The sequence below is a fragment of the Lolium perenne genome, chromosome 7 (assembly GCF_019359855.2).
Source record: "Lolium perenne isolate Kyuss_39 chromosome 7, Kyuss_2.0, whole genome shotgun sequence".
Taxonomy (NCBI): domain Eukaryota; kingdom Viridiplantae; phylum Streptophyta; class Magnoliopsida; order Poales; family Poaceae; genus Lolium; species Lolium perenne.
This window is the reverse complement of record NC_067250.2, coordinates 253,808,475-253,824,903: the sequence shown is the minus strand read 5'-3', so window position 1 is coordinate 253,824,903 and position 16,429 is coordinate 253,808,475. Positions and strand designations below refer to the sequence as shown.

The 16,429-nt window shown below is 44.3% G+C and overlaps 3 protein-coding genes across 3 annotated transcripts; 1 reads left to right on the top strand and 2 right to left on the bottom strand.

Moving 5' to 3' along the window:
* The first annotated feature begins 453 nt into the window (after positions 1-453).
* On the top strand, positions 454-3,157 carry LOC127313400 (protein S-acyltransferase 18). Its single transcript, XM_051343908.2, has 9 exons — positions 454-615; positions 703-816; positions 895-1,251; positions 1,503-1,571; positions 1,676-1,747; positions 1,840-1,968; positions 2,059-2,139; positions 2,239-2,403; positions 2,482-3,157. The coding sequence occupies exons 1-9, from the start codon at positions 526-528 to the stop codon at positions 2,959-2,961; spliced, it is 1,557 nt and encodes a 518-aa protein (XP_051199868.1). The 5' UTR covers positions 454-525; the 3' UTR covers positions 2,962-3,157.
* Positions 3,158-4,841: 1,684 nt separating this feature from the next.
* On the bottom strand, positions 4,842-9,334 carry LOC127313398 (enoyl-[acyl-carrier-protein] reductase [NADH] 1, chloroplastic). Its single transcript, XM_051343907.2, has 13 exons — positions 9,131-9,334; positions 8,696-8,941; positions 7,710-7,819; positions 7,568-7,623; positions 7,372-7,456; positions 7,246-7,293; positions 6,824-6,898; positions 6,602-6,713; positions 6,101-6,152; positions 5,960-6,011; positions 5,802-5,859; positions 5,350-5,448; positions 4,842-5,230 (listed from the first exon to the last, which is right to left on the bottom strand). The coding sequence occupies exons 2-13, from the start codon at positions 8,931-8,933 to the stop codon at positions 5,103-5,105; spliced, it is 1,113 nt and encodes a 370-aa protein (XP_051199867.1). The 5' UTR covers positions 8,934-8,941; positions 9,131-9,334; the 3' UTR covers positions 4,842-5,102.
* Positions 9,335-13,965: 4,631 nt separating this feature from the next.
* On the bottom strand, positions 13,966-15,610 carry LOC127311928 (UDP-glycosyltransferase 75C1-like). The gene has a single exon (XM_051342421.2). It carries the CDS (start codon positions 15,526-15,528, stop codon positions 14,113-14,115), a length of 1,416 nt encoding a protein of 471 aa, XP_051198381.1. The 5' UTR covers positions 15,529-15,610; the 3' UTR covers positions 13,966-14,112.
* Between the last annotated feature and the right edge of the window lie 819 nt (positions 15,611-16,429).

Genomic DNA, 16,429 nt, shown 5'->3' with positions numbered 1-16,429 from the left:
CGAGATATTTTCTTATCTTTTTTGCACAGAACATAAAAAATGTCACTTTTCCGTGAAACTTGACGTGCACACATATATAGTCTATATATGCGCGCCAAATTTGTGTTCATATTTTTCTTTCATTTTAAAATGTTTTTCACGGGTAGCAGGAGCATATGCTCCCAGGTTCAATTGTGTAATTCCTCCTTTTCTATTACTAATTAATAATAACTCATTATGAAACGTAAATATAAAACGCTCGATTTATCAAAAAAAAAACAGTGCTGCCAATGCGGCCCATTAAAAAAAGGCTTCAGTGGGAGGATGCTCCTACTTGCAGCGTTTTGCTGAACAAAGAAAAGACGGCCCAGCCCAGATAGCCGCTCCGCTGATTCGAAATTCAAAACACCATGAGGAGAGACGTTGGTGCGGGCGTCTGCCTTGCCCCACATGTCAGAAGGAGTTCACAAGACTCTGCTTCTCCTCTTGACCTGAGGTGAGAGCAGAGCAGAGCAGAGCAGCGCGCTCGGATCGAATCTCTCGACGATGGCGTGCGGCGGAGAAACAACGACGGCGATGAGGTGGCCGCGGTGGCGCCGGCGCCACGGCTGGCAGCTGCCCCTCCACCCGCTCCAGGTCCGCCGCCCGCCCTCCCTCCATCTTTTCCCCATTCCTTCATCCCCTCTTCGCCGCTTTCTCGGATTTAATTGCCGATGGCTGCAGCTCGTGGGCGCGGCGGTGTTCGCCGTCCTCGTCGCAGCCTACTACGTCGTCCTCGGGCCCTATCTCGGTAGCACCGTCGCCGGCACCACCCTCCTCGTGCTCTTCTCCTTCTCGGTATGTTCACCACCACCTCTCTCTCTCCATTTCCCAAAGGCAGACTTTTGCCTTGCGCTGACGACTGGCTGACCACAGGCCGCCGCCGCCGCGGCTCTCTACGTGCGCTGCACGGCCGTGGACCCGTCCGACCGGACGCACGCCAAGAAGATGAAGAGGCAGCGCGACCTGGCCAGGTGCGGCGGCGGCCGCGGGCGGACGCTGCCGAGGCTGCGGTACGGGTACATCCTCTGGCGGTACGCGATGCGGCTGCTCAAGAGGGTGGAGGTCCGCGTGATGAACCGCTGGGTGCGGAGGAGCTACCTGGAGCAGTGGAACTCGAGCGTCCAGCTCGACCCCATGCTCCCCTTCGCCTTCACCAAGCTTGACGACATCGTCTCCCCGCACGCCACCCAGGACCAGGACATCTCGTTCTGCCCAATCTGCGACTGCGAGGTCTCCACTTATTTACATCTCCCGTCTTTAGTTTATTCATCCTATCTGCTTCTGGGTCTCAAATAAATCAAGAAATGCAGCTTATTTAGTACATGTTTATGGGTGAATCGATTTCTATGTAGATAGGTCAATTTCTGAACATGGCATGAGTTAATTGGACTGCATTAATATGTTTTCAGTAAAGTTCAACAAATGAATTCCATCTCTGCCAACTGTCGTTCAATCAGGAACTTACGGAGCTTAAATTACAGGTGAAATTGCGCAGCAAGCACTGCAAAACTTGTGACCGGTGTGTTGATGGATTTGATCACCACTGCAGGGTAACCACCATATCTATGCAGTACCTCACTTCCAAATCTCTTCTATCCCTGCTCATCGTATCTCGGGAAATCAAGTGACTGATTAATCAATTTCTTCAACGCAGTGGCTCAACAATTGCATCGGGAGAAGGAATTATGCTGCATTTATTCTGCTAATGTTCTTTGTCTTGCTGATGGTGGGTGCTTCAAAATTCCATAAATGTTCAACTTTCCGAGCTTTTTTTAGTTTGGCCAGTCCTAATTGGCATATTCCAATCTACTTTATCAGCTTGTTATCGAGGGGGGAACAGCGGTTGCGATTTTTGTTCGCTGTTTCGTCGACAGTAAAGGGTTGAAAATGGAAATGGAGCACAGGCTTCACATTAGGCTACCTAAAGGAGCTCATGCTGCATTATCTGTAAGTTATAAAGAATAATATGCCTGGTAACAAACTTTATTTATCTATTTCACTTGTGAACCTCTCACTCCTCTTTCATTTTTGCCACAGATGGCATTTGTCCTCTTTACGTTATACAGTACTGCAGCATTGGGCCAGCTCTTCTTTTTCCATGTTCTGCTCATTAGAAAGGTTAGGGTTTTACCAAACCCATGCTTGTATGACCAGTGTGCAGAACTCAGGAACATGCTCTTATTTTTGGTAACTTAATTTGCATATTTTAAACTACAGGGAATGAGGACTTACGATTACATCCTTGCTCTACGAGAAGCTGCACAAGCATATGATCCTTTTGATGACTCGGATATATCCTCGGAAGAGAGCATTGACTTTGATTCTCCAGAAAGGCCATCGTTCATGTCAAGGATCTTTTGCAGAAAAGAGGAAGTGAATGAGGTAAGAAGAGATAAATTGCTGCACTGGTATACTTAACTGTCAATAACATAGAGATTAAAACAACTTTGAACACGATAGAGTTCCCGAAAGCTGTCGATAAGGATTGACGAGAAGGAGCCCAATGATGCAACAAGGAGGAAGGATGACATCCAGATCAATCCATGGACGTTGATCAATATGAGTAAGGAAAAAGCAATGGCAGCTGCTGAGCGTGCGCGTGAGCGGATCAGGCAGAAGCTCCAATCCACAACCATCTCCCCGATGAAACCATTACCATTGGAGACAAAGCGAGGTCCTTTGAACCCGGAGAGAAGCACGACGGGGAAGGAGATCGTACCTGTATTCACAAAGAGCTGGGTGTCAGGGTCACCGACAGCAAGGTTGTCCAGCCCAAGAAGGCGCTTTTCAGGGTCATCGTCACCTAAACCTCAGAGGAGCCGGACCAACTTCGACATTAGACTAACAGAGGTGTCAAGAGAGCTTGATACCCACATCTCGAAGCAGGTCATGTGCTCTGTTGTCATGAAAGGCATCGAAGATGAAGGTTCTTCGTTGTAATTTCGGATGTTGTTTAGCCCACAAAATTCATTCAATTTTTTGTTAATCTCTGTGTATTGTGTGCTGTGCTTTCTTAGCCCATGCACTTCTTCACTCGGGTAGTTTAATGCTGCTGTATACATAGTTGTATGTTGCTCTCGTGTACTACATCCCCTGAACATTTGAGTACATCAATGCCATGGTTATTTATATCAAATTTCCAACCATAATTAGTTCTTCTGCAGATGTGAATTTGTCATCTCAAGTGCTGTTATGATGTCATTTTTGTTTCCAATTCTTAACTTATCTGTAGTTGTCATCTCCCCATTGTGATGTTAATACTTGAGGTCTTTTACAGCATCAAAGAGTATGAATCATACATCCAAGTCGATCCAAAGGGTTAGATTTCTAAAAACTGAATGTGTGTGGGGTTTGTATGAGAAATATGTTAATGAGAAGGAAGAAGAAGTGCTATGATTATTGAGCATAAAGAAAGGAATTCCCTGTCTTCAACTCTTGTTGTTTTGGAGCAGGAATTCACTATGAGCCTGTGAATGGTGAATTGCAGAAGAGCAATGCAGTACAAAGAAATCCTGTCAATGATCCTGTTCATCGCAAGAATGCTATTCCAAACTGTTTAGATGAGCCTGAGTAATTGGTTTCTTTACTTGGGAAAAACTTCTTATAAATGAGGATTTTTAGGATGCTTGTTTACACCTCAGGTAGTTTGTTATTCAAACCAATAAACTGTTTGTTGAATGAGCTTTACAAACTGCGTGCATCTTTTACTATTTATATATCATTGTTGTCTAGGAAGTAAGAACTTTGCAGAGTCTTGTATGCGGTGAAAACTGCAATGTGTGTTGCTAGCATGAAATGGAGAATTTTGTTTACCTATGAAAAGTTAGTCTTCTAAGTTCCGTTGACCTGTTCCTTTAGTCTGCCTACATGGCTTGTCCATTTTCTACATCCAGATTAACTGTGAAGAATCTTTCGTTGCAGATTGACATGATTTGATTATTCCTGAAGATTAGAGGGAATCTCAAACAGCTCAGGTTTTATTAGACTGAACAACAATTTCCTTAAGCTTGCCTTTCTGAACATGTTCAGATCTTGTAATGCCCATACAGATTGTGAGTTGCAGCAAAGGGACCAAGTGGCTTATGCTTTGTAGACATGTTCGGTAGAAACTGTACTTGCCGACCTGCTTTGCAAAAGTCAAACGTTCGTCAGTACATTCAGCCATTGGGTGCTCAAGAAGGGATTTTCTTGTGATATATTTATGGTGGAATGATGTGCTATCAAGGGCCTCTGTGATACAAAGGATTTTCATAGGGATTTTGAAGGATTAGAAACCACAGAAAAAAATTATATTTGCTGTTGATTTGTACGATTGAATCCTCTAGAAAAATTCTAAAGATTTCTTTGCGCTCTATTTCACAGGTTATTTGAAATCCACTCAAACCTGTTGTAAATAATCATTTGTTCCTGTCATGAAATCATCAGTGAACTATTACTACACCACACTACTACGAAGGAGTTACTATATGTCAACTAAATAATTAATACTCATTCCTTCCTAAGCGAATGTCAGCCAGAATTAGTCAAATTCGGCACATACTATATTACCAAAAAAGTGTTCAGAAATATTTGTAGAATCATTTGATGAACATGACATACCGTCATAAATTGATTTTTTTTCTTATCTTAACCTAGTAGTCTAGACCACAGGTTTGTTAGGAACTTATAATACCTAATTTTGTCCAATAGAATTGCGACTTCTCTAACTCAACCAGTATTATTCTTTGATGTAACAAAGTAAGTATAAGCAAACCGAGATCAAGCAGGTGCATTTGTGCTTGTGTGGGGTTTACAAATCTCAGACAGTATAAGCCCAACCATCAAACATTTGCCTTCCTGATGCATAACACAATTTGTCAAGGTACTAATCAGCCACACTGAAGAAATTTTTAACCACAAGCATTCAAGATACATTATATTAGAAATGGGCCAAAGAGGTACCAGAATGCTTAAATTCATTTAAACGGACAGCACCCTTTTTACCCCACCCTCAGCTCTCGCACTAACTAACTAACCTCTTTATTCAAGAATCACGCCACAGTGAATAAGGAAAACAGATCTCTCTACCAGAACAGCTTCTACTATGCCACAGAAGGGCTGTCAATAGCAACAGCCATCGTGTTTAGTCCGTTGTCGACATAGACAGTCGAGCCGGTGATAGCAGAGGCCAAAGGAGACACCAGGAATGCTGCTGCGTTCCCAACTTCATCTGTTCAGCATGCAACTATTCTTATAAGATACCATTTCATAGAAGAAAGTTGCATAACTTTGCAAAAATAAAACAAGGCAAGGCGTCCATGAACTATGTTAGAAAAAAATATTTTCAACCTGCCAGAAGTTCCTTCTGCAATGGTGCATTAACGTAAGAGTACTCGATCATCTTCTCGATAAATCCAATTGCTTTTGCGGCTCTGCTTCCCAAAGGACCTACAGATGCATCCGATAAAGCACAATGAGGCAAAATTGATGCACTTTGCAAGTGCTGCCAAACTGCTAAAACAATATAATCCTTGAAGAGCTATATTCAAAGTACTAGCATATCATATGTAACAGTCAAACAAAGCAGATTAGCATGGCAGAGTAATGCAGCTATGGCGTGTAGAAATGGCTTTTGAGGAAACATCCAAATAAATATTGATTGATTTCTTAGATAGTAACTATAAATTAATTGATTTCCAGTGGTCGCATGTTACACCTAAATGCACAAAATAACTTAAGTGCATACATTATTCTACAAAGATGAATCAGCTACAAAAACAGCGCTCTTTTTTGAAGGATACCTGCGGATATGGTGTTAACTCGAATTTTGCCTTTGCGTCCAGCTTCAAAAGCAAGTACCTACATCAATTTGGAAAAGGAAGTAAAAAAGAATAACATTCATGTGAAAGAAAGACCTAAAGTTAGAAACTGTATATTATTATCATAAAGAAAATCCTACTCTTGTATCACTCTCAAGAGCTGCTTTAGCTGAACTCATGCCACCACCATATCTACAAGCAAAAAACATCAAAACAATCATATGTAAAGATAGCTTGGCAAATAGCTTATATCTCATAAATCTATATAAGAACACATTTACCCAGGAATCGTTCTTTCAGATGCAATGTATGTTAGCGAGATACTAGCACCACCTGGAAAATATTTAAACTCATGAGGCAGTGCAAATAAATGGCTATGCGGTTCTGTGTCAGAGCACATCATCATTTTATTGAAGAAGCTGATCAGAGTTAATAACTGGTGAGAGAAATTTCAGCATTGATGTCCACTCAAAAGTTCCACGGACAAGCCAAACATTTCTATTGTGATCCACTAGCAAAATAAAACTAAAACAAGACATCACGCTTAAAAAGAAGGTTTTGTTCTAGAGAAGTGGAATTTGTGCCCAACATGGCATGCACAATGTAAATTTGTAGGACAAAGGTTGGCCTTTGCATTGAGATACATTTTACGTGATAGATTCAAAATTCAAATACTCAAAGTACATAAAACGGTTGTGGGTTTGGCCAGGCAAAAGTGCAAAAGTTTAGTGCAGAAGATAACTAGATGAATGGCAGCATAGTACTGAGAGGATCTGCATTACCTGGATTCATAATAGGAACGAAGTGCTGAAGTAAGGAAATAAAGGAGTAACTGGATGCTGACATTGCAGCAAGATAGCCACTTCTTGAGGTTTCCAGCAAAGGTTTTGTAACCTTCAACATAAAATTAGGTGGATTTTCAGTAAAGGCGTTACATGAAAATTAAGCATAATGCCATGCGTATGTATGCACACAAATAAATAAAAAATAGGGAGGGACAGTACCTCAGGACCATTAGCAAGAGAATGCACAAGAATGTCGATGCTACCAAAATCCTTCTTGACTGCTTCAGCAGCTTCCTAAAAAATGTATAGATTCATATATTAGTCAAACTCCTAAGCTAATATCTATGACTACAAGAGAGGTGACTCTAACTACCAAAAATAATACCAATTCTACCCTGAACATACACACAATATTATGCTACCACCCTTAATAACCACCTCAGATTCAAACCGTGTGCAACAGTACTGATTTTGGGATGAATGAGGTGAAGCGGTATTGTAGTGGTAGTTATAGTTGTGTTGTGTCCCTTGTAGTCCTAACATGCACCTACTGTTATACTACCAACATTAACGTTGTCTTCAAGAAAGTTCAGAAATTGGGTACTCATGCATATGCAATAGAGATGGTTTCTTAGACATACCTTCACAGTCCAATTTGATGATCCTGCGTACCTTTTGTTTGTTTTGACCTAAAATAGTGAAATATACAATGTCATTATAAGCCATATTGTGAACTAAACAAGTGCATACACAAAAGTAGAGATTACATCTTCAGGAACATCCTCCGGGCAATCATAGACAGCGTCCAGTGGATAGACTTTAACAATCTCCATAAGAGATCCATCGGGCAGCCTGTACCAACAGCAAATCAGTCAACTGTCAAACAGCAAATTCAGAAATATGCTGTGACGCATCGAATGAAACTAGAGGTAGATCAAAATTATCTAGAACCATAGTACATACTTCCGTGATTCGTCAAACTTTCCACGCCTCAGGCTTGTCTCGAATATGTTAAGTGCCTGCCGATGGTACAATTATCTATGAGCTAATTAATGAACAAAAGCTTACAATATGAAGTAACACAGCAAGGGTCAGATAAACATACAGGCACCCATGTACCAACAAGAATTTCAGCACCAGCTGCTGCAAGAGCCTTTGCAATTGCCCAGCCATAGCCATTATCATCAGCAACCCCAGCAATAAATGCCTTTTTCCCTGAAATATCACAGCTAAAAATGAGAAAAGGTTGTGGTACTTGGGTAGGCACTTATGAGACAGAGCTTCCTGAAAACTAATAAATTACACACTTGATTTCTTTAATCTGGTAATTGGGTAGGAAGAGGACACGGGAAACATAGCATGTTCAATAATTTGGTGAGCTGGTGATATAAATGAACCTGTGCCAAACTTACATGCCTCATTCTCATAATGTCAGCAATTCATATGACTAACATAGGATCTGTATTGTTCATATGGCATGATCAGTAATATGTCAAATGAAAGGGCTACCATTATCATCAAATGATGAACACCATTGATAATTCTATACTCGTTAGCTATATAGTACAGACCCTATGAAAGCCACTATTCATTATTTGCCAAAAAGAGAACTTCTGTTTTCTTGGGATCATAATTCATAAGGACATGCCTAAGTCGCTAAAGTACAAAATAAGCAAATATCACCCCCTATGCTTAATAATGAACCAAGGAAAGAATTTCAGCAATCAATTGAAGTGGTATGGACGAATCTGACAGCATTTGAGAAAAGAGCATTATTATATATACTATAATAGGTGAACAAATATTAAGTACTCAACACTGTCAGAACCCAAAGGAAGTTACAATTAGGTGGGGACTGTGGAATTACAGAATTTTCTACTAGCTCGCTTAATATTGAGGAACAAGTAGGTGAGAAAATATCAACTACTAGCGCACTAAATCTGTATGAATTATCACACAAACTAATAGTAGAACCCAAACAAAGTTAAAATTAGATGTGGAAAAAATAATAATAATTTTGTCTTCACATGCATACAAGTACCTCCAAACATGATCTCCACCACAGAACAACATATTCCTGACACTGCTTACCTCTGAGATCAATGGGTAGCCCCTGAGGGGCACCTTCTCCTGACACTGCTCTCACGGCGATGTTGGAAGAAGTGAGAGGCCTGGAGTAGGCGATTCTGGGACAGCTCGCAAAGCTACTGGTGCCTAGCGCCGGACTGATCCGTGAGACGGCCGCCCTCGAGGCGAGCATGCTCTGGGAGGCCGAGACGCAGGGGCGCGCAGCCAGCATCTGCGCGCCGGCAGTTGCACAGGGGGCCATCGTCCGTCCTAGCAGGTACAGTCAGAACACCATCAATTCATCACAGAAAAAGGAAGGATCTTGCTGCAAGAACGAGGCTCGGTCCAAAACGGCGGAGGATCTCGCCGACCAAGAAGTACAATCGGTAAACAGCAAATCGTAATTCCCAAGAAGTGGGTTCCATGGATCGGGGAGGAGGTGGCAAGCTGACGCCTTACCTCGGGGAATGCTGTGTGCGGGGGAGGGATCTGAGAGCGGAGCGCAGGCGTGTGCTGTCGCTGCCTGCGGCAAGGTGGTGGTGGTGAATTTAGAGCGGAGGGACGGAGGGGAGCTAGTTGTAGGAAGGGGAGGAGAGGACGGGGGTTTTCGATGAGACCGAGGGTGGAGAAGAGGGTTCTGGTTTAGATTCGGCCGGAGTAGCTGAGAAACCGAGGGAGGCCGCAAAAGTACCTTGAGCAAACAACAACTTCCCTACACAAGAACTTGCTAAAAACAATGTCCCTAAAAAAAGGACTTGATAAAAACAATGAAAAATCTGCAATGATCGAGCGCCGGTGTGTTGTTTACAGTTTTGGCCTGTTTATCTGGTTTTTCTTATTTTTTGTGCTTATTTTCTATTACTCCCTAATAGTGATCTTAACCCTAACAGAAATGTGCTATAAAAGTGATCTTATGAAAACACATTGAACAACGAATCTAATAAAATTAAATTGTTGTAGATGTTCACATATTGTTTTATATAAACTTGATCGAACTTATAATTGTTTGATTTAAAATAAAGTAGACATTCGATTATTTTGAAAAGATGTTTTATAAAGGTGCAACAAGGTTATATTTCACATTATGCCCCGACAGTATCTTGATCAATGTGTCTTGGTGCCTACATCAAAAGGTTGCAAATGTCAAATGGAATTCGTGGAAGAGGGGAAAGAAACAACTCGTAAGAAAAGATGTCGCGGAGCCCCCGCTACGAGCTGCGCAAATCGCAACAAATGGCACCTTGATGCACAACCATGACACATCTGGCATAAAAACATAGATTCCACTAAAAATAGCGTTATTGTTTTTATCCGAAACATATCAACACATAATTTAGTTTCAAAGGTCTCGACAAGAGAAACACAACTATGAATTAATGTTTACATTTATACATAAAGTTCACAAGATGTTGTTATTTGAACTTCTATTTTAAAAGTAAATACATACATAAAGAATAACCTCCTAGCCTCCCACACGTGAAAGGATAGTTATCACAGTGGCGGACCTAGGATTTTGCTAAAAGGTATGCCACACCAAAAAAATGTACGTACATTTTGAAAAAAATGAATTAAATAGTTAGTAAAATACTATGAAAAATTGCAACGTCCTTTGGTATACAAAGCTGTTTAGCACAAAATTTGAAGTCATCCTTCGATTATTAACAGAAACGAGAAAATTCATACTACACATTCTACGAAGAAGGACACAATGGCAAGTATAAGAGCTGCGGGTAGCCGCTTCGTATTAGGACACATGTCAGTGTAGAAGCGCACGCCATACTTAAACAGGTGAGTGTTAAAAATAAACACAACCATGTCGATGGGGAATTGGCTTAATTCTTAGTTGACTCCAAAACATAGAATTGTATCGTGTCTCGTGCTAGCATGAGTTGCAAAGACTTTTCTAGTTACACATGAAGAGAAAAATTTGAATCATTAGATTGCTTCATTCATGCTAGCCTTGAGTTGCAATGGCCTACACCGTTAGATTGCTTCATAATTCATACTAGTTATGAGTTGCAATGGCTAATTTACCTCTGTTAGTCAGCCCCGTGTACATGCGTGAAGAAATAACTCCAGACTTAAGGACTGGGTATCGACACAAGCTATGCTTATATGTCCACGGTCGAACTGCAGGGTATGCCGCAGCATACCGGGAATACCTTGTAGGTCCACCCATGTTGTCACCTATAAATTACAATTAACTTCTAATTTCAGGGTTGATGCAGCCTATGAGCGACTGTTCATTTTAGAGAACACTTTTTACATTTTAATGATTTATTTGGTTCTTATTGGTGCACGAGATTTTTCCACAAGCCTACTTTCCTAGTTTCACATTTTTTTTGTAGGAGTGGAACTAAAATCACACTGCCTCTAATTGCACGTTTTATCAAAGTAACATTATGTACTTTCTTTTTGTGCAACTTCGGTATTAGAAATGTGCAACTACCCAATCACTTATTTATAAAAAAAATCCCATAAAATGTACCAATGCAATTTGTTATAGAAATTATGTGATTACCCATGCAAAGTTTGAGAGCTGAAGATTACAAATTGCGCATATGGTATGCATAAAACTATTTATGCAAATACATGTTTGCATGTTTGAAAGGCTAGCATCAAAAATATTATAAGTGAAACCTTATCATTGGAGATTTCTTGGTCCCACTGATAATAGAGATATGCAGGTGCAGCTACCTACCTAAACTCTCGAGAAGGAAAAGCTTCATTAGAATTCAAAGCAACAATCCCACAAAAGGTATTAAGACTCTATATACTATGAGAAAGACCACACGAGAACCTATGTTGGGGGGATGGCCCCCGGTAGGCCAAAGGCCTGGCAAACTTGCCCTGTTTTAGCTATCAAGATACCGGATTAAAGTTTAACCCGGATGACCAAGTTAAGCTGGTTGATGCTAAGTGAAAGTGTACCGGTATACCAGGAGGGGTATACCGGAGTGCGCTAAACCTGAGAGAGGCCGAAGTACCGGCATTAGCTCAACTGCAGCATGTCGGCATTTTGGTCAAAGATTCCATAAGGACTAGAGGACAAGGATGAGCGAAGCACATCAGCTTTAATCGAAGCTCTGAAGCCAAAGCAGAAGGTGACGTAAAAGCTACCGGATGAGGTCATCTCTCCCTGATTAAAGACAGAACCGGTGTCATCGAGACCAAAGAAGCTTTATAAAGTAGCTTAGCTCATCAAAGATGCCATTAGGTATCTTTCATTGTAAGCCACCCTCTCCCCTATATAAGAAGAGGGGGCACACCCCTGCGCGGGACTGTTCACAGGAGATAGGGATCGCATTAGACAGAAGCTGGCTAGCCTAGCAAGTTGAACAAGATCTTATAGTCCGTACGTTCTTCAACCTCTGGTCAAGGGCCAAGTTCATCAATCTATACTGGAATTTCTTCCCAAATCCTTTCCCTTGTTACCAAAAACCCTCCCCCGAATCCTCTAGCGCACATTCGGCCCCGACTTAAGCCATCCCATAACATCTGTTTGTTCACCACGACGACAGTTGGCGCAGCACTTCAGCCGGCTCAAGCGGGCCATGAAGGAGTTTGACACCGCTTGGCACGACGCCAACGCCAACGTGGTGGTAAGTTTGTTACATCCAATTCCTATTTTTATACGAATGACGGTTTTCAATCTCAATATATTGACATATCCTCATAGTCTCCGAGTTTCGGGTTAAGCACGCAGTACTTAGCGCGAAACTTTTCTGTAGCAAAAAACCGGCATAGCTAGTCCCCGAGTTTCGGGTTAAGCACAAAGTACTTAGCGTGAAACTGCAAAAAACCGGCATAGCTAGTCCCCGAGTTTCGGGTTAAGCACAAAGTACTTAGCGCTCTGGTACGGGCAGAGGAGCGTTTCCACTCGACGAACCTTTTGCCGGCACCCCGGAGCCGCAGGGCAAGGAGAGTCAAGTTGTCCGACACGAGCTCCCCGGGCCACAAGAGCTTGAAGACCTGAATGGCAACTTCCGGCACGTCGCCAAGGTGCCTGTCGATAGCCTTCATGTGGGAGAGCCGGGCGTGCAGCTCAACGAGATGGTCCTGTGCGTTCCAAGGAGCTTTCGGATCGCGAGTAGGGTTCCCACCCCGCAGCTCCATGACCCTCTTGTGCAAGATCTTCAAGCGCACAAGAGGGATGCTTATGGAAGTGCTAAACCCGGATGATCAAGTTAAGTTGGTTGATGCTAAGTGAAAGTGTACCGCTATCCCAGGAGGGGTATACCGGAGTGCGCTAAACCTGAGAGAGGCTGAAGTACCGGCATGAGCTCAACTGTAGCATGTCGGCATTCTGGTCAAAGATTCCATAAGGACTAGAGGACAAGGATGAGCGAAACACATTAGCTTTAATTGAAGCTCTGAAGCAAAAGCAGAAGGTGACGTAAAAGCTACCAGACGAGGTCATCGCTCCCTGATTAAAGACAGAACCGGTGTCATCGAGACCAAGGAAGCTTTATAAAGTAGCTTAACTCATCAAAGATACCATTAGGGTTTCTTCCATTGTAAGCCACCCTCTCCCCTATATAAGGAGAGGGGGCACACCCCTGCGCGGGACGGTTCACAGGAGATAGGGATCGCATTAGACAGAAGCTGGCTAGCCTAGCAAGTTGAACAAGATCTTGTAGTCCGTATATTCTTCAACCTCTGGCCAAGGGCTAAGTTCATCAATTTATACCGGAATTTCTCCCAAATCATTTCTCTTGTTACCAAAAATCCTCCCCCGAATCCTGTAGGGACTGAGATCCAGTGACATGCTGTGGGCATGTCACCGGTGAACAGTACCGTGACATGCACCCTTTTTTTAACCGTTGGATCTAGATTTAATGGCCAGATGTTCACCGCTACAGGACACCCGCTACAGTGTTTTCAAACTGTTCACCCGCTACAGCATCGGCTACAGTAGACGTGCTACAGTCATCCACAGTGGGTGTGCTACAGTGTTTAATCCTGTATGTCTATTTTAGATCTAATGGCTGAGGGTGCATGTCACGGTATTGTTCACCGGTGACATGCCCACAGCATGTCACTGGATCTCAGTCCATCCTGTAGCGCACATTCGGTCCCAACTTAAGTCATTCCATGACATTTGTTTGTTCACCACGACAACAACCTAGGTCTTATCAAATAGAAGAACACACACAGTGAAATTAAACTTAATTAAGAGTTTGAGGGCAAGTTTAGATTTAGACCAAACCGAGTTAAGAGACTAAAATTAGATATTTACAAAGACATGAGGGACCAAAAATACACTTGATCCTTATTTCAGTGTCTATCAAAATCATTCGGTGACTTTCAATGAGATTTCACTTGAAATGAATTCCATGGGTCGGGAGATACACCGATCATGTCACGTTGTGCACTAAACTCGCTGGTGGAATTGATGCACGCATTGTCGTTGCAGGTAATACTGTAACACTGAATACCAGTCACACATGCACGCCACTACTGACGCCTTCCACGAACGCCATCAGGTTACGATCTGACGAGCCACCTTTCCCCAGAGCCTCCACGACCCTACGTTTCAACTCCGTCGCCGCGCTCCGCTCATCGCCCGCGGCACCCTCGCGCCGCATAGCCATTCCTATGCATCGCCGCAGCTCCGCCGCGCGCAGCACACCGTCGCTGCCGACCACCGCGCGCGTTCCAACGCGCCACTCGCGCTCGACGAGCCACGAGTTGATCCGCTGGTCCGACCATTGCGGCACGACCACCATGGGCACGCCACACGCCACGCTCTCGAGCACCGAGTTCCAGCCGCAGTGCGTGATGAAGCAGCCCACCGCCGCGTGCGCGAGCACGCGCACCTGGTCGCACCACTCCACCACCATGCCGTTCCTGCTCAGCAGCGGCTCCGTCTCGGCTTCCGGGACCTGATCCTTGCGGACGACGCAGAGGTACGGCCGGCCGCTCTCCTCGAGGCCCAGGAGCAGCTCGTCGAGCTGCTCCGGCACCATCCTGGCCAGGCTCCCGAACGAGACGTACACCACGGAATCGGCCGGCTTGGCGTCGAGCCACTCCATGTACCTCGCGTCGTCCCGCTCGAAGAGGCCGGCCTCGTCGCCGGCCGGGAGCACGGGGCCGATCGGGAGCACGTCGTAGGCTCCGACGGCGGTGAGCGTGCTCGCCTCGAGTTCTTCGCACGTGTTGACGAGCACGGTCGCTTTCGGGGCGTCACGGTCGAGGTTTTCGAACAGATTGCGTATGGCGGTGTATGCGCCGTGGAAGCGGTCGTGGGGCTCGGCGGACTCGGTGATGAAGGACGGCAGGTCACGGACGGCCTGGGGCGGCAGGCCCGGGAGCCGCACGAGGAAGGAGGGGTCGTGGAGGTGGTCGGCCACGACGCCGGCGTGGCCGTGGAAGTAGTGGTAGTAGACGGCGAACACGGCGGCCGGCTGGATCCAGTAGAGCGCGGACGGCACGCCCCTCGCGCGCGCGACGTCGGCCGCCCACGGGAGGAGGAGCGTGTACACGACGCGGGTCACGGGGCGGCCGCGCGCGGCGAGCGCGTCCACGAGCTCCCCGACGCTGCGCGCGCCCGCGGCGCGGAGGGACGCCATGTACTCGTTGAACGCCGCCGAGTCGCTGCCCCGCACGTACCCGCTCTCGGTGCCGTCCGCGAACGGGTGGAACTCCAAACGGCCGTCTCCGTTGGGCTCCGCGGCGGCCTGGGGGTTGTCTGCAGGCTTCGTCGGGAACATGCGACGGTGGGCGGCTTCGGTAGTGGAGAAGGTGACGAGCGCGTCGGGGGCAGCGGCGAGCAGGCGCCTGGCGAGGCGGAGCGCCGGCGCGATGTGGCCCTGGAGCGGGAAGGTGAGCACGAGGAAGTGCGGCCGGGGAGACATGTTGGTGTCTTCTTCCCTGTGATCGACGTGCGGCTTCAGCTTAGCTTGAGATCGGGTGCTCGGTCAGTGTCAGCAATGGCAGCGACCAGCGAGCAATCGACCTTGTATGGAAAGCGTGACCGCCTGAGAGTGAGCGAGCATTGCTTCTGAATGATTGATTGAGAGAATCAAGTGTCACTCATTGATCAAAAGAATTGGGGTATACTCCCTCCGTACAGAAAATGTATGACATTGTAGCCATCATATAGATTCACTCTCTTTTATTTGTTGCAGTTCTACTTTATGCTCCCTACGTTTTAAAATACTCTGCATTCTAGTTCTAAAATTTGTTCTGAAATGCATTACATTTTAACTTTTAGTCAACAAAAATACGAAAAAAAAAGTGGTCCTCCTTTATCTATTGGATGTCACTATTTTCAATTTAGCTAGCTTGGATTGCTTGTTTACTAATTTAAATAGTACTAATAAATGTACTACTAATTTGTCTGATTTTTCCTAGAATGTAAACTAAAAGAGAACACGGGAGAGTGGGTTCACTCATTTTATTTTATATCTAATCTACTTATAAAATATGTAAAACATTTTATATTAGTGAACGGAGTGAGTATATGCCAATTGTATATAATAGCGTAGGATTTACAAGGGGTTGTTACTTAGCGTTCGGCCAGCGCTAGTTATCGTAACTGTTAATAGTGACTCCGCATTAGCTTAATAAATAAGTTAACTTTATAACTAGCTTAGATTTCACGCTAGCTGCTCCTAACACTAGTCCTTTCATAAGGTTTTTCTTTCTTATAAATTTATTGTATTAGTTAAATATCCGTGCGATGCCACGGAATAATAAAAGAGAATACGGGGCCACCGATGAAATAATTGTCCTAACTTCGAAAAAAGATGTCAA